The sequence below is a fragment of the Bacillus rossius genome, chromosome 8 (genome assembly GCF_032445375.1).
Source record: "Bacillus rossius redtenbacheri isolate Brsri chromosome 8, Brsri_v3, whole genome shotgun sequence".
Taxonomy (NCBI): domain Eukaryota; kingdom Metazoa; phylum Arthropoda; class Insecta; order Phasmatodea; family Bacillidae; genus Bacillus; species Bacillus rossius.
The window spans coordinates 47,844,427-47,861,403 of record NC_086336.1 but is presented as its reverse complement, the minus strand read 5'-3'; the positions used below and the strand labels follow the sequence as shown (position 1 = coordinate 47,861,403).

General features: G+C 37.4%; 1 protein-coding gene across 1 annotated transcript; it reads left to right on the top strand.

The window, feature by feature from the left end:
• Positions 1-2,649: 2,649 nt before the first annotated feature.
• Positions 2,650-16,571, top strand: LOC134534868 (brachyurin-like). Its single transcript, XM_063373512.1, has 7 exons — positions 2,650-2,764; positions 5,033-5,111; positions 7,050-7,200; positions 11,183-11,352; positions 12,127-12,225; positions 13,685-13,827; positions 16,310-16,571. The coding sequence occupies exons 1-7, from the start codon at positions 2,714-2,716 to the stop codon at positions 16,484-16,486; spliced, it is 870 nt and encodes a 289-aa protein (XP_063229582.1). The 5' UTR covers positions 2,650-2,713; the 3' UTR covers positions 16,487-16,571.
• Positions 16,572-16,977: the final 406 nt, after the last annotated feature.

The window sequence follows — 16,977 nt, the reverse complement described above, 5'->3', positions numbered from 1 at the left end:
CCTCCTTCCCGCCAAAAAGTCAACAAGTAGTTTAACAAATAAATAAGTCAGAATAAAACAAAAAAAGAAGATATAAGTATCGATTAAAAAAAAATGTGGCTCCATCACATGTAATGTGGTCAAGTAAGGTTAATACAATAAAATTACTTAGTTTATGTATTAATGACGAGTGAAAATAAGAAAAAAAAGGGGTGACGCAGAAAAATATTAATAAAGATGCTCTCCAGCCGGATTGATAAACCACAAGCAAATAACCGTACCATATTTTCAGATAGTTATTTGATTTTTAATTATTTTTGAAAACTGTATTGGTTAGCTTTTTAACTTTAAAAGTTATCGAGGTGTGAAATTTTACACAAGGTTTTCAAATTTCAGTCGTGGTAAATTACTTTATACTTGATGTCAAATGTTAAATTCAATGTCTCTATAAATGTTAAAGATAACTCAAATTTAGGACAAGCGTTTTTGGACGTAAATATGTTTTCAGGCTGCGTATACTTTAAATGCTACCTTACAGATTTTCTCTTGCAAGGCAACAACTCAAGATAGCATTATCTTATCTGTTTTGGTATAAAAACTACACATGTGCTCATTAGAAAATTTCTACGACCTGCTGAAATAATAGTATCTAATTTTTAGAATGCAGCACTTAAAATTCTTTTAAATAATTTATTTTGTAAATACGCCATTGCCAGTTTGCAATGTATTCGTCTTTATTGTTTGTTCTTCGGGTTCTCTCTGTGTGCAAACCACATCTGTGGCGTTTGTCCAAAATAATTCGTACAATTAGACTACACCATTGCAAGAGTCGTTCAAAAACGTACTTAAAATTGGTATGAAAGTGCTTATTCTTAACTCGTCGTCGTGAATAACAAAGTTATCGCACGCAGTTTTTTGGTAACTGGTTTGAATTTTTGTCCGGCCATCTTAATGTCGTTTTTCCGCGTGTTACCAGACTCACTTCTGGGTAAGAGCTAGGATGTATAATGCTTACCATATACCAACTACAGGAACTGGTTAGTTGTTTCCCATTTTACAGTATTCCTGACGTTGGTCATCGTATCTTCTCGCCCCTTTATTATTTCGCTGTCAGCGAGACGTGTGTCTTGATGAGAAATAAATTACTTCGACAGCATCTAGCACAAGCTCGGGGAGCTGGATGTCAAGTCGTTAGAAACTGGCTTAGAAAATTATTTTTAATTTGAGTATTCAGTTAAAAAATGCAATACATTTATTAAAAACAGTGCGTGCGAAGTAAACTTATACGTGTAGTAAACTGATCAGAATAAATTCTTGCCTTCAATAATGAGGAACTTAGCACTTCGGCGAATAAATGGCGCAATTCGTTGGTGTGGGCAGTATAAGTTCCCTGAAATAATTAAACACCTACAGTTGGAAACGTCCGCCACATTTACAACACGAGGTAGTTCGGTTTGATCCAAACGAGAATCGAACGCGGATTTACTTTTATTTTTTTTTGGGGGGGGGGGGGGGGGGGAGGTGAGAGATATGATGAATTCTCTACTTTGGTTTGCAAAATTCTAATTATAATATATCACTTAATTGCATACATAAGAAAGACAATTTCTGTTTAATTAAAAAAAGACATCATTCGTGTTACATGCTACGCACTGACTCACTAAACGCAATCAAGAGTTAGTTGATGACAATTATTTTTAATCCACTACAAAATTTACCTCGTAGAGGTTGTGATCGTTCACATGAAAGTTGAAAGTTGTTGTTTCAGCTCCAAACTACCAGGACGTTGTCTCATTTCATGAACGCCTAGTCAGTATTCGTGTAGTTTCGGAGGTTAATTGTCGCTGGCAATGTTGGAATAGGGAAATTCCGTAATTGTTTTAATTTGTGGTTCGTTAGGTTTGAATTCAGATGAATTTATCATTCACTTGTCCTACACTTACAACACTGCAATGCGGTAAGTAATAGAGTTTCAGAAATAAAATATCGTGCTATTTTTAAGGAGACAAATCACTCGAACATCCTAAAGTACATGCCCTAAAATTATATCATCCCACTTCTACACGTTTCATTAAAAAATAAAACTAATCAACCGAGTATCGCAGTTATCTGCATTTATAACATTTATTTGGACTGCCAAGGTCATTGCAAAGTTTTTATGTAGAGGTTCAATCTATCACGAAGAATTATATCTTGTAATTTGTAATTTACTGTGTAAATTAGATTCAAATTACAAAAAAACCTAGTATAGGAATATGATATTATATATATATATATATATATATATATATATACACACACAGATTTTAAGATAGAAAGTCATGTGACTTTTATTAAAAAAATCAGCTAGTTGAAAAACGGCCTTGGAAGTCCGTCTTTTTTAATATTTCATGCATAACCCTGCGACGGAAACCACGTATTTATTTCAATTCACATTTTTGTTGTAAAATCATTTACATTATATGTAAGCAGAAACATCATTAATTAAATTATACTGTATTTTGTATAAAGGTATCAAGATAAAACTAAACAGCTTATGGAAGTAATGATGATCCTTGAGTCTCTTATGCGATTTTTCCTCGATGGTGGTACAATTTTGATAGTAAAACTCATGAAAAAGGCTATATATGTAATGACTTTCCGATAGGCAGCTTATATAGACTTCCGCGCGGCGAAGTGGATAGGTTGGCTTGCGTGTATTTTTTTCTTAAGGTGACTGAGAGCAAAAGACGCCATGAACGCCATCATCATTTTGATTGTTATGGCGAGTGTCGTGGCTGTCCCGGTAAGTCAACTTTGCAGGCTTAAGTTGTGTTCTGACTCAATTACACAGCTATGTACTTACGACCCCACACAATTAATTTGTCCTTGTGGTGTACAAGCGACGTTTGGAGGGCTATTATTTTCGGCCTTTGTAGATTGGTATTATCCAGATAAACACATTGGTAACATTAATTTCATCAAAAAAATATTCAAATTCAGGAAAAATTCAAGTACCTTAAACTGTTAATTCTTACATTCAATTATACAACACAGAATATTTGGGCAATCAACTTTTGTTTCTACCCTTGTTATGTAAGTTTCTATCAGTGCATCTAGACGCAATTGTTAAAAATTAGTTATTAACCTAATTAAATGTTCTTAAAATCAACTGATAATTCACAGAAAAATGTAAAGAGAAAATTATTTCAGAGCTTTTTATATTACTAAAGATTTAAATAAAAAATAACCAACAAAACGCTTTTAAAAATGAAGATAAATTATTTTACTTGCATACTCGCATACTTGCATACTTCACTTTCAGATTGTATAGGCCTTGTGACGCCACTTCAAGGAAAATGTACATACACGTTCATAACTTGAAACGAATTCGTACACGGCCTTTGTTCGTAATACTCTCTGTTGTATAATTTCACCCACTTAAACACACTGGAATCCCACCTGGATAATATTTTATTTTATATTCATATTTTGAAATTTACCTTTTTGGAGGCTAATTGCAAGTTTACATAAATAAGTATATCTTAGAGTTGTTAACTAATAATTTTTATATTTATTTTGTTCATTCATTCCTAGAAATATTAACGATTGTATCACCCAAGTGTTTACTCAGAATAAAATAATAAAAGCATTAAATGAATGAAAACATCGAAAATTTTCTTGACCTACGTGTTGCATCATGATAAAGTAAAATGTTTAATATTTTAAAATTTCTAATTATCAAAGATTAAACATATACCAATTTAATATGTCCTGCGTTAGAATCCTGAATATAAATTAGAGGAAAATAAGGCTTTCCTCTTTTTTTTTTTAATATTGTTAATTGAGAACGGTGGCAGTTGCATTAACTTAGTGATCAGAGCATTCTATCGGTGAATCCGGTTTTAGATTCCCCTCGGGGGTCAATTCAACTTAATTTTTCTTGTGGGAAGACGTACCGGACGCTGCTTTTGGTCGTTGAATTTTAACGGAGTACTCTACTTTCCCCCAACAAATCATTTATTCAAAAGTGAGTGGTATTCCGCTATATATATATATATATATATATATATATATATATATATATATATATTTACACACACACACACATATATATATATATTTACACACTTACACTATGCGACATTTAAAAAGTTTTGGAACGATGTTTTGAGACTGTAAGGTGACTTTATTACTATTTTTTATGCTGATGTCAAATATGATTTTACTTTCCCTGTATCAGGGAAGGTTTTTATACAATTCAATTTTGAGTTTTTTTAAGGGGCAGTAAGACACCCCTGACCCGAACAAGCGTTTTCGGATGCTAAATTGCGCATAACTTCTTTAATGCTTTGTTTATAATGACGATTGTAGCACATGATTTAGATAAATTTATAAATGAATTATTAAAACTGAAACCATTAAAAAATGTTACGTTGCAAGAAAGAAAATTACTGTTTCCCTCCTAAAGCCAGCTGGGTGTAACAAGTATGGCCAACTATTCCCTCTTACCAAAATAAAATTTATCCTTCGCAATGAAAATTCCGTTTGTAAAATTTACGTTTGAATAAAAGATAGGTTTCCTCAATTTAAAAAAAAACTGTACGTGATAGGATAAAAACGGATTCCAGATCTGGAATCAACGCAAAAATAAATATTTAAGGAACACCTAATATCAGTGAATCACAGAAAATCATGTTGCATAGTGTTATCTGCCACAGTAGTTACGTACATTAAAAATTTAAAATGTTTGCACACTACCAATGAAACTAAAAGAAATCTATTTTTTTTATTTTTAAAAAAGGACGATGCTGACTACTGATTACATATACTAAATTTTGACTTCAGGGAAAATATATTTAATTTATCCTAACATCTCAAAAAATTTCAACGTTAAAGACATGAAGTTAATGGGTTTGCACCTTCTTGACTGGAAGAAAAAAAAACATAATGCACCATAGAGTCGATGGATATGCCAGTCCGAAACATTTAACCGAGTTGATGTTGACGCATTGTAAAGAGATACATTTGTGAGTTCTCTTGAGAGACGTGTGCGTTTTATTTTATCCCTTAGGCTCAACGAGATCCCAGCAAGATATCCCCCAGGAATGTCGAAACTACAGACACTTCAAAATCACTTGAGAATCTTCCACGTAAGTAACTGTTTCAAACCAGCTTTCCGTTAAACAAGCTTACTAGTGTAGTGGTTGTAAGTTGCTTGCAGTGGTGATGTTTGACTATTAGAATTTTAGTTCCTTAAACTAACAAACATTTTTTCGTGGATTATTGTCTAGTAAGTTATAGTACCATAGGGAGAAATATTGACGAAAGTGTGTATTAATAAGCTTTACTAGCATTTATTGGAATATGCAATAAGCATTGAAAAAGTTAATTTAATCGGAAATAATCCTCGTCCTCTAAGAATTTCTAAACATTAAAACAAATTTTCTGATAAAACATTTGTGATAGTTGTGGAAATTTTGTTTAAGAGTCTGTTAAGATATGCAATCCATAGGTTGTGTCACACTTTCAGTTCATAATTTATAACTTGTCGAAGAATTATAAGTGTTGGCCTCAGAAAATTTCTATAAACTTGTAGTCATTCTAAGAACATAAGTTTTTTTTTATGATTTTATGTATTTAAAAGTCACATAGGCCACTGTAGTATTAAACAATGAGAGTAACTCAATTATACTTGTAGTACTGTAATTAATGGCTCAGTAAGAGGGAACGTCGATGGGCTCAAGCCCCTTCCTGTTAATTAAATAATTAATGTCATATTTACAACCAGGAACCAGAGACAAAAAAAATATATGTAGCTATGCGTAACACGTAACACTCTTAAGCAAGGTGGAGGTCTGTGCAGAAATTTTATTTATTGTTCTGATGCCCTAATTACGTTTGTTAGAACTCAAGACTGATAAAATTTAAATTATACGACAACAGGAAAAAATAAATAATATTTTTCTTCTTGGTCCTTCTTCGAGGTCATTGCTTCTAATGTTAATCCACTTATATTTTACTATTGTATAATCTTTGTGGTCAGGACCTTTGTAACGCTTTTCATTAAATGCAGACTGTAGGCTTTTTTGTGTCCGGAGTCACCAGCTACTTGTTGGGTTCTGGGTTTGTGGCCACCACGTGGAGATGATGCGCGAGCCCGAAGTTTCGGCATGTCCTGCCGAAGCCATCTTCAAGGGCGATTAACAGCTGAAGGCCTAGTGTTCTGAAAAAAAAACTGGCCCATCTACCTTTGAATATATATACTGTATAGAAGTCGCCAGCCCAGGTTAAAATTTCTAATACGGTTTGAGGTAGTTGGTTAATTCACCGCCGCAATCGCCACCATCTCTAGGGCATCGACTTGTGGTGGTCCCTAGCGGACAAGTGTCGAACTCTTCGAACACCCCTTCCCCCTCCCGTTGAACTACCTTGAGCTGCAGTGAATGATTGGTGGGGGGTGCGGGGAATGACAGCGGGCGACAGTGCTGCGCTCTAACGTGTAAATAACAACCTAAGACGATACAGGGCGTTGCGGCAGCGCCCCTGCAGCGGTGAAGTTCCCAAGCTGCTCATCATACGCTCCTGAAAAAAACGTAGAGTAAATCCTATCCACTCGCGACTTCTATACAGTATATATATATATATATATATATATATATATATATATATATATATATATTCAAAGCATCTACCGAGTGCACGCATCCTGATCGGCTGAACTCTCACGTGGTCAAGGAGATCCGTCGAAATGTTGGCTGCAAACCGTTGTCCCCCCCCCCCCCCCAAAAAAAAAAAAAAACAAAAAAAAACAGCAAGCCTTCTGTTGACAATCGCCGTCGAAGACGGCTGCAACGAGGCTTGCCGGAACGTCGCGTGCTCAACGGATAAGGCCGAGAAGCGGACAGTGTCTTTGCCCGTGTGTGTGTGTGCGTGTGTCTAGGTGTTTGTGAGTGTGTGTGTGTGTGTGTGTGTGTGTGCATGCGGGACCTTCCCGAACCAAAACTGCTCGGCCATACGCTGTTGAATGTCGTCGTCGCACCCTCCAAACGCCCGGAGAAGCACACGTAGGGGTCGGCTGGCTGGTGCAGGGACGCGGATCGTGGGCGGAGAGCTGGCGGTGCCTCACTCGTTCCCCTTCGCGGCGTTCCTGGACGTGACAGTGCCGACGGGCACCACTCAGTGCGGCGCCTCGGTCATCGCCAGCGAGTGGATCCTCACCGCCGCCCACTGCGTCGACAAGTGAGCGGCTTCCTTCCATCCCGCATTACTAGAGACCTGAAAAATTCGCGGATTCATTTCGTGTTATGCTAAAAATTCAAATAATGTTACCTATGTGTAGAGACTGGGTAAAATTCGCGAATTCATTTCGCGACAGGCTGAAATACAAACAGTTATACCTCAGTGATGCCTCTGCCATTGGCTCACAACTCACCTGGAGGACTCTGGGTCAATGAGAAACGCCCGACCAAAGCTTTATTGAATCACAGGCTGCTACGCTGGGACGTCTCACAAGACAGCAGCCAATGAGTGGGTGACATTTGACCGAGTGTACGTAGAACTATGGAGTTCATCCTGCAGTTCATTGAACCCGCGAATTTTTCCGATCCCTACCAATGTGCTGCTTCTGCCATTGGTTCACTGTCGATCTGGAGGACCGAGGGACCAATTAGAGACCCTCACTCGCAGAAGTGTCGAATCACAGGCCACCCATCAGTCGAGACGACTCACAAGCCAGCAGCCAATGAACAGTTGGCATTTTGCCCGAGTGCGCAGAGGATATTGGAGTCCATCCTGGAGGTGTCAATGAACCCGCGAATTTTTCCGGTCCCTACGCATTACATTTCGAGCCGACATGGTCGGTTTCAAAACAAGGTTCACTCCCATTAAAAAAAAACACACACACACACTTGCAGTTGAAGCTGAGTAGTATATAGGTATTGGCCGGTCCGAGGACTGGCTTTCCCTGGAGAAGCCGACAGCCATCTTGGATGAGACGTCACAGCGGACATCTGGGATGACCTTGACGTTGACCTCTTCTAAGATGCCGGTCAATGTGTCATCATCGTCTTACTGGAGGCTGGTAGTAAAGGAATTTAAGCCTCTTAGGACTTTTCACCATATTTATTGAAATTAATACTTTTTACATAAAATTAAATTTTTGTATCGGTCAAGTATCGGCCAAGGACATTAACCGCTCGATTCATTCAATCAATATATTAATGAGTGGTTTTTTGATGAATTTTGGAATTTTTCCTGAATTTCTAGGTAAATAATTACAAATTTTCAAAATGGCATCCAAATGTTATCTTTAAAAGATTTGTGCAATGGGAGTGCATGACTTGATGTAAGTTTTTGGACATACGCCATTGCTAAGAACTTTTTCTGTTGAAGAAAAAGTTCTTAGCAATGGCGTATGTCCAAAAACTTACATCAAGGCATCCAAATGTCAAGATTCTAGGTATCATAGTAATAATAAATGATTACTGAACTCTAGCAGGTAAAAATCAAACTAACATGGTGACAGTGCACTCTAGGAGACTAAAACTATATGGTGGCCAAATACGTCATACTAGCTGACGATATTTATCTTGGCATTAGAGGTGGGAAGTCTGTCTGTCGGTGGCTTCCGTGGAGGAAGGATCTGTTGTCATTTCTTCCCTAACCGGGTTCGAACCGAGGAATCCAAGATACATGCTTTGCGTTTTTTAATTAAAATTTGTTTAATTAATTTTTTTATTAAATTTAAATTTTTGCCGATTTTCTAGCTAAATAATTGCGAATTTCAAAGATGGTGGACATGATATCATAATCCAAGATGCTGGAATGGTTTTTATTAAAAATTTAATTTATTTTTTATTTATTTTAAATTTTTCCTAATTTCCTAACATGAAAAACGAATTTTAAAGATGGCGGCCATGGTACAAAATCCAAAATTTCAGAAGTTAATTAATTAATTTTTGATTGATTAAAAAAATCCCCATTTACTAGCATGAAAACAGATTTTTAATATGGCGGCCATAATGAAAATGGCAACGGTTTCGTAATAATTTATAATGGCGGCCATTGCATCCTAATTGGGAAGGTCATGACCTCAGCGGCTTATGGCGGCTTGCTTTTATGACTCTTCAACCACTTTTAGGAATTTTTAAGCCTTTAGCATTTTTGTGGACTAAAACGGGAAATTTTCCCTCAAAACTGGAATTTTCCCCCTCAAAATACGGGAATATGTATTTTTAAAAATTTTTCATTATTTTTGGTTGAATTGTTTTTAAAAAAATTGAAATTTGACGGATTTGAGTGAATTTTGGGCAAATGTTTGACAAATTTTGAATGTCAAGGTCAGAGGTAGAGGTCAAGATCATACTAGATGGCCGCCGTGACGTCACAATCCAAGATGGCGGTTGGCTCCTCCGGCTCCTACAGGGGAAGCCATTCCTATATATCCATTCCAATATATCTAAAGCCAGTGAAACGGGTGCACGTTAGGTTTTATAGTAGTAAAATATATATTCAAGCAAATTAAGATGAAGGTAAAAAATTGAGCAAGAATAAAGTAAAAATTATGATTTAATATTAGTTTTAAACTTTATCTTTTTCTATAGTCGACGTAAAAGGGTGAAAAGGTAGATGATAATTTTTATTGAAAATGTCTTACTTATGAAGATAATCTAGCAGGATGTAAGTTATGTGTTATTATTTACAGTATTGAAACATATACCATCTCTTTCTTACAACATGCTGAAGTTCTACTTTTTAAATGGTGAATTTTTAAAATAAGGTTTTAAAATTAAAAAATATATATTTTGGTCAAATAAAACATAATTTAAGAATAGGAAATATTTATTATACATACCTTAACCTACCTTCTCTTAATCAACATTTTCCGAAATATCACTCTTTAAGTTAATATTTTTTTAAAAATAAAAAGTTTTGGAATCTATAAAATTATTATTGGCAAAATTGATTTTTACTCAATATAAATATAAGTTTATTATTATTTTTCTGGAGGTCACATCTACCGGTTAAAGGGAATAAAAGGGTTGAGTTTTTTTGTTTGGTTAATAGATATTGCCATTATTACCTAGTTCTTTAGTTTTATATTAGCATCCCTGTGGGAAAAGAGGTGAGGGGTAAACAAATTGGGCATTTTGTTTAAGTAATACTAAGTAAACTAAGAGTCAACTAATATGTCGTATAATAAAATTGATATCTTTATTTTATATTTAAAATAAAGATGTGTTTGTATCAAATATCCTTAATTAATGGTTGGTATTTATAATAAATTAAAATTATTTAATAACTCAAAAAATATTATTCTTAAAGAGTTATGCTATGAAATAAATATTTTATGCGTGTGACAATTTATTTTGTATATTTATTCAGTAAAAACGTTTGGAATAATTCACCTAACTATTTTAATGATAAGATTATAACAATACTCAGAAATTGTGTGAGCAAAGCCACGGGTTACTAGCTAGTGTAAATATATGTGTATATATATATAACTTTTAAGTTGACGATGATTTTTTGGATATATGAACCATGAAACTAAAAACTACATAAAAATATTTCGGAAGTAACCATGATAACAGCTGCAATAGGTAGACTCTCTTTGAAATCTACCTAAAAATTATGTTCTGTAACTGTCCAATAATAATAAAATAATACTTTAAAACTAATAAATTTAACGTTTGAAGTTATGCCAGCAAACACGATAACCATCATCTACGCTACACGCTGAGAAATCTGATACGCGTTTATGCACATCAGTATCAGTACATTCAAGCTAATGAAAATCAGATGGATTAAGTTTAGAAAGAAGGTAATACTTTGCAAGAAAATTTTGAAAATAATTTTATTCTGCTGACTTGATTCCTTAGGGAAGTTCACCCACACAAAACCGTCCCTTAGAAAGAATAAACATTGGTGCTACTTTTGATGATTGTAAAATTTCTAACAAATTTCTTGTACATAATACCGACTGTTGATTCTTTTTTTTTTTTTGCAGAAAAAATATGGCACTGTATGATTAACGGTAGTAAAAACGGTCATATTACGTTTCTTTACGAACACTGACAACCATATTTGGTCGTTTACGAACTCTGTAGACAGAGCAATAGTGTCAGGAGGGCTATTGTACCATCGGTGCTACTTTCAAGAACTCTAGACGTTAAGACAAGTTAAATGACACGAACTCTACCCTATTTTTTTTGCCGAGCAGAACGGTGAACCCGGTTGAAGTCACCGTGGGCTCGTACTTGATTTACGAAGAGGAGGACTCAGCGGTGACGACGACGAGTTCCGAGATCTTCGTGCACCCCCGTTGGAACAGGACGGCCAAGCAAAACGACATCGCCCTCATCAAACTGTCGAAAAAATTACAGTTCAACGGTTGGTGAACCCCGTTGTCTTTACAGCCCTCTCGGTTATCACGTCCTTAGAATGATTCTTGCAATGGGAAATATTGATTTAAAAATTTTTTATGGACATGCGACATTGTTGGTCAATCTGGATTGGAAACAACAGTTTTACGCGGTGGCGCCACCTGCAGATGGTCGATCCTAGCACTTAAGTTTACTTGGTGGGTGGTGATAACGAGTGACACGTCTGACGTGGTGGCGCCACCTGCCTATGGTCGACCCTAGCATGTTACTTGACCTGGTGGGTGGCGCCACTGAGTGTCCCACCTGACTGGGACCTGAAAAGCTCTAAATCTGAATAAGTCTATCAAACATCAAAGATTTTCTGCTAATTCATAAATCAAATAAATTTACTGAGATTCAACGGATTTAGTCATTCACGTGTGATATCGCAGATTTCATTTATAGACAGCGAATAAACTCGCAGGTTTCTATAGTTTAAAAACTTCATTAAAATTTAACTGATTAATTAATGCTGAATATTTTCATAAATCTGACATTTACTAAACATTTTGGCCTAGTATTGTCTTTAATTCAAGATGGCCCTAAAATATATTACTTCTAGTCATAACATGTTATTAGGAATAAGTGTACGTATAGAGGCTCAGTTTAAGAATTTTTGTGCAGTTGTTGAGGAAAATGACCGTCAGAAGTCAAGTTTCAGTTTAGTTGGACTGCAACAAATCTCTGCTTTGTCTGCAGCCTTACCTATGACTTTGTTTTATTTTTTATATCGAATATCCAGCTCTAATCCAGCCCGTTAAGCTTCCGGCAAGATCCCAGCAAGCGGAAACATACACTGGCCTTCAAGCTACTGCCATCGGATGGGGATTTACCGAAGACGGTAAGAATAAGACATACCACGTGGTTAACACCATTTTTAAATACAATTTAATTGGACGATAAACACTCTAATGTATGAATGTACAATTTTAATCCCAAGGCAAAGGCTATTTAATTTAAATAGTAACTAAGGAAAGCGGAAATTAAATTTTTGATTAGCAGTATTAAGAACTGCTGACTTATCCTAAATGCATTCTTTAAATTGTCCAATGTATGACTAACGTAAAAACGAAAGCATGCCCAAAAATTGGATCAATTAGTTAGTTTTTTTTTCTAATGAAAATGTTCTGAATTTTGTTCAGGTGCAAGAATTTTATACTTCAAGATTAGTATATCATTTGCAATGTGCTGGGACATGGAACGTATCGTAAATTTCCAGCGTATAAGAATTAAATGGATCATAGCTTAGCGCCTCGTTGACATAACAACCATTAGAGACGATAACATACTACGATTTGAGAATGGACCAGTGATGGAAGTATTTAAAGGCGGGAAAATAATTCATCCCGAGAAAACCCACCTGCTCAAGGCAACGTCCACCACATATCAAAACTTGCGAAAAATTCCAATTGTGAACCTAACGGGAATCGAACCCAGAGGGTCTTGGAGGTGAGGCGAGTGGTTATGTCTGGTTTGTGTAATTTTCATTTCTTTTTTGAAAAGCAAACAGCTTTATGGCATTTTATTATTATTTTTTTGTGAACATTTTGACGAAAATTTACGCCAATGCCTTACCGGGACTCAGACCCAGGACCTCTCGGTGAGTATCCAACTGTGCCTAAGGAATTTCGGCCCCATTCAACTACCGTGAGGCCTCTTTTGAGAACTTCTTCTTGGAACTGTGCAAAACTTGTCCGGTTGGAATCTGCGACCATGCAAAGGCCAAAGAAACGTAAAAAATTGGTTGTCTGTAAAGTCGGTTTACGGACGATAGTTTAACGTGACAATGTCAAAACAAAACATTGATGAAATGATTGCATACTTTTATGAATAAAATTGAATCATTTTTATTGAATTATCGCTATTTTGTATGGATACAAAGAAGGAGTGAAATGAAATCTACAATTTAATTGATAAATTTACTTTTATTTGCACTCATTAATTCAAATATGTTTATTACTTTAACGAAGAGATTATTTTAACCATAACTTTTATGCATGTTTGCTATTTAACTTCTTTCAATCTGTGTTATTCTGTTAAGGATAGGACGATGATGGGAAAAGTAGGAAACGAATGGGAGTGTTTCAAGTTTAATGTGCCTCGAAAAAAGTCAAATCGATGGTTGTTCCAATCGAGTGGAAGAGATAGATAGATGCGGCGCAAGCGTACAATGAGCATAACGGGACAATGTGCTTAACGGGACACACTTTTTCGATGCGTGTCAGCCGGCGTTCATCGATTTATTAGACGTTGTCACGTCGAAAAAATTTATTTTCCTCCTCCCCTTTTCCCCGCTGCAGGTTCGCCGATAATGAGCGACAAGCAGCGGTGCGTGACCGTGCCCGTGATATCCAACTGCAACTGCAGCGCTCAGCTCGGCGTCGCGAACATCGCCGAGTCGCAGATCTGCACGTCCGGAGCCGGCGGGAAGAACCCTTGCACCGTGAGTCCAGCGAGCGACAGCTTTGCGACTCCCGCAGACCAGCTCCGTGCTTGAACCCCGCGTTCATGTTCACTCTCGTCACGAAGTGTTTCCTACACTATCATGGGCGTCGCAAGGATATATTTTTTTTTTGGGGGGGAATGCAATGGATTTAGTTGTTGAGGAATATCCATCCCCTGGGAAAAAAAAGAGGGGGATGCCGGGGGTCCTCCCCGGGAAAATTTGGGGTTTGAAGGTGTAAAAAGGTGGTTTTTAGGCATTTTTCTTTCCTAAATATTCTAATTATAGTTGGTTGCAATATATATATTTATTATTTATAAAAAATATTTTCAGAGAACAAATTTGTAAAATCACAGTGCTCACATCACCACGATTGGACTAAATGCACCATGCGCGACATATTGGTTATATCACAGAAATAATATTAATAATATAACTACGAAACTAAATATATTATTGGAGGGGACGAAATTGAAGACTTTTATTATTGGGGGGCACGTGTCCCCCCGTCCCCCCCCGGTTGCGACGCCCATGTACACTATACATAGGGGTGAATGAGCGGTCCCAGTGTGATGCGGGAGACTGGGGCAGGCGCCGGAAGTGATGACAACTCCAGAGGGCTAAGGGGGCATCCAACTTGCTGGTGAGCTGAGTGGAGTAGGGGGCCGGAGGTGGTGCATAAGCTGGGATGGGTAGCCTCAGCCTCTTTGCATAGCCAAAAGCTCTAACGCTCTTCCTGGTTGCGTATGCGGCGTATCCGCATCCATGCCCATGGGGGCCCCAGGGCGGTAGGGCCTCAAGGCTAAGAGCGCTGGGTCAACAAAGAAAAGGGGGGAAACCCTGTTTGTGACATTGTGTTTGTGACTATACATAGGGGTATGCAGATTTCGTGAAAAGATTTCGAGACTAGATGAAAGTTTAAAAAAATTGTAGCACCGTCTGTCTGTGTTTCGTGATTGGGTGAGTTTCTCCCATAGGTACTACATATCGATTGTAGCACCACCAATCACAGTGATTCAGTGCGGAAGTAAACGCTTCCTGAGTAGTTCGGTCAAACAAGGCAACAAATTCTCTCGCAGACGGCCGCCAATAACAAGGAAGAAACCACAGGTGCGGGTGTACCTTTTTGCAGTCTAATAAGTGTTTAGATCTTTTCGCGAAAAATGCCTGCCCCTAACTATACATTATTTCACGCATCACATGCTAGAGTGCACTAGTGTTGAACGTAAGGTCTAAAGTTCCATTTAACGCTTGTGATAGTATCACCTTTAACAACATAATTTATTTTAAGCTAAAAATATATTTTAGGAACAGCAAATCGACTAACCTTGTGTTAAGTAGAATAGCCGCTTACCACTAAGTTACTAGAATTAATGTACAAAAAGTATTACGTGCCTGGTCTTTTGGCCACATTCGTTCCACTCGCCGTGTTTCGGCTGGTTATGATTTTTGAATTTATTTACCTGCCAAAATTAAATTTATTTTCATTGCAGGATTAAACTTTGCTCGTACATCTGCTCATTAACTTTCTATCTCTTCAAGTAATATAATATATGTCTACTATGTCATATGTTACTTGCTATACGTCTGCTATCCACTACTGTCTACTCTATGCTTACTATCTACTACTGTGACTACTATCAACTATCTTCTACTGTCTACTATGGTACATGTCCATTATGAATGTTATATATCCGTGCTTCGTGGTTGGTTGGATTTATATCAGGTACACGTCTCGTTGTAACTCCATTCTAACGATAAAAAAAGACTTTAAAGCTAGGGACACCTGTATTTCGCGAATACATTTCGTGTCATGGTATTTCACAAAATACTGTAGCTTTTCTCCTGTGGTTATTGGCTGAGGTCGGTGAGAGGTGTCGTTCCGCTCTTGATGGGGCCAATGAGAATGTGGTCACCATACTGCTGCACCCTCACAATTTGCCATGACTAGAGACCCGGAAAATTCGCGGGTTCATTTCGTGTTATGCTAAAATTCAAATAATTATACCTTAGTGCTGCTTCTGACATTGGTTCACTGTTAATCAGGAGGACTGAGGGCCAATTAGAGACCCTCACTCATAGAAGTGTCGAATCACAGGCCACATAGTCGAGACGACTCACAAGTCAGCAGCCAATGAACAGTTGGTATTTGCCCGAGTGTGTAGAGGATATTGGAGACTATCCTGGAGGTCATTGGAACCGCGAATTTTCCGGGTCTCTAGTTATGACTCTTAGAAAAAGCTACAGTGTTTTGTGAAATACCTTGACATGAAATGAAATCGCGAAATACAGGCGTCCCTATTTAAAGCATATAAGCCCAACCAAAACCCCCCAGCCAACCAGAAGAGGAACGATTCCAGCCAACGAGGAAACACGCAACCACTCAGGCTAGAGTCCTGAAAGGCGGGACTGTTACGTCGGCGAACTCTTCGACGCGGCCAGGGTCCCGAGTGCCGGAGTGGTCTGCCGATTGTTCCCACAGGGGGACAGCGGTGGCCCACTGGTCCTGAGGGGGGCCGACGGCGACTACACCCAGGTCGGCGTGGTGTCCTTCGGCAATTACGAGTGCGCCGCCGGCTTGCCCAACGTCTACACCAGGGTCAGCGGCTTCCTGGACTGGATATCCAGCATCAGCAACCTCGCCGTGCGGGGCTTCTGAACTCCTGTGTATTCATCATGTGAGCAGGACCGCCCGCAGGGAGGAATATATGCCGATAGTTGCACCAACGAAATTGTTTTTTTTTGGTGGGGGGGAAGGGGGAGGGGAATTTCAAACATTTGTAGGGAAAAAAGGAGGTATATGAAAAATAAATAAATACAAAATTGAAAAAGAAAACCACTTAAAATTGATTGAAAAACTATTTTGATAAAATAATTTATATATATATATATATATATATATATATATATATAATATCTCGGGGTTGGACACTATCAAATTCAAAGTCCTAGGTAAGTAACTTTTTTTTTTGGAAAAAGGGGGGGGGGGGGGGAGGATTCTTCGTTTAATACACATATTGTAGCACGAAGTATATGTTTGTAAATTTGGTTTGTTCCCAAACAACTGAAATCAGTTTGAAATTAATTCCTACAAACTAACCTTAATATTATCGAACTGATTTTACATTTTTACTGTAAAATATTATTATA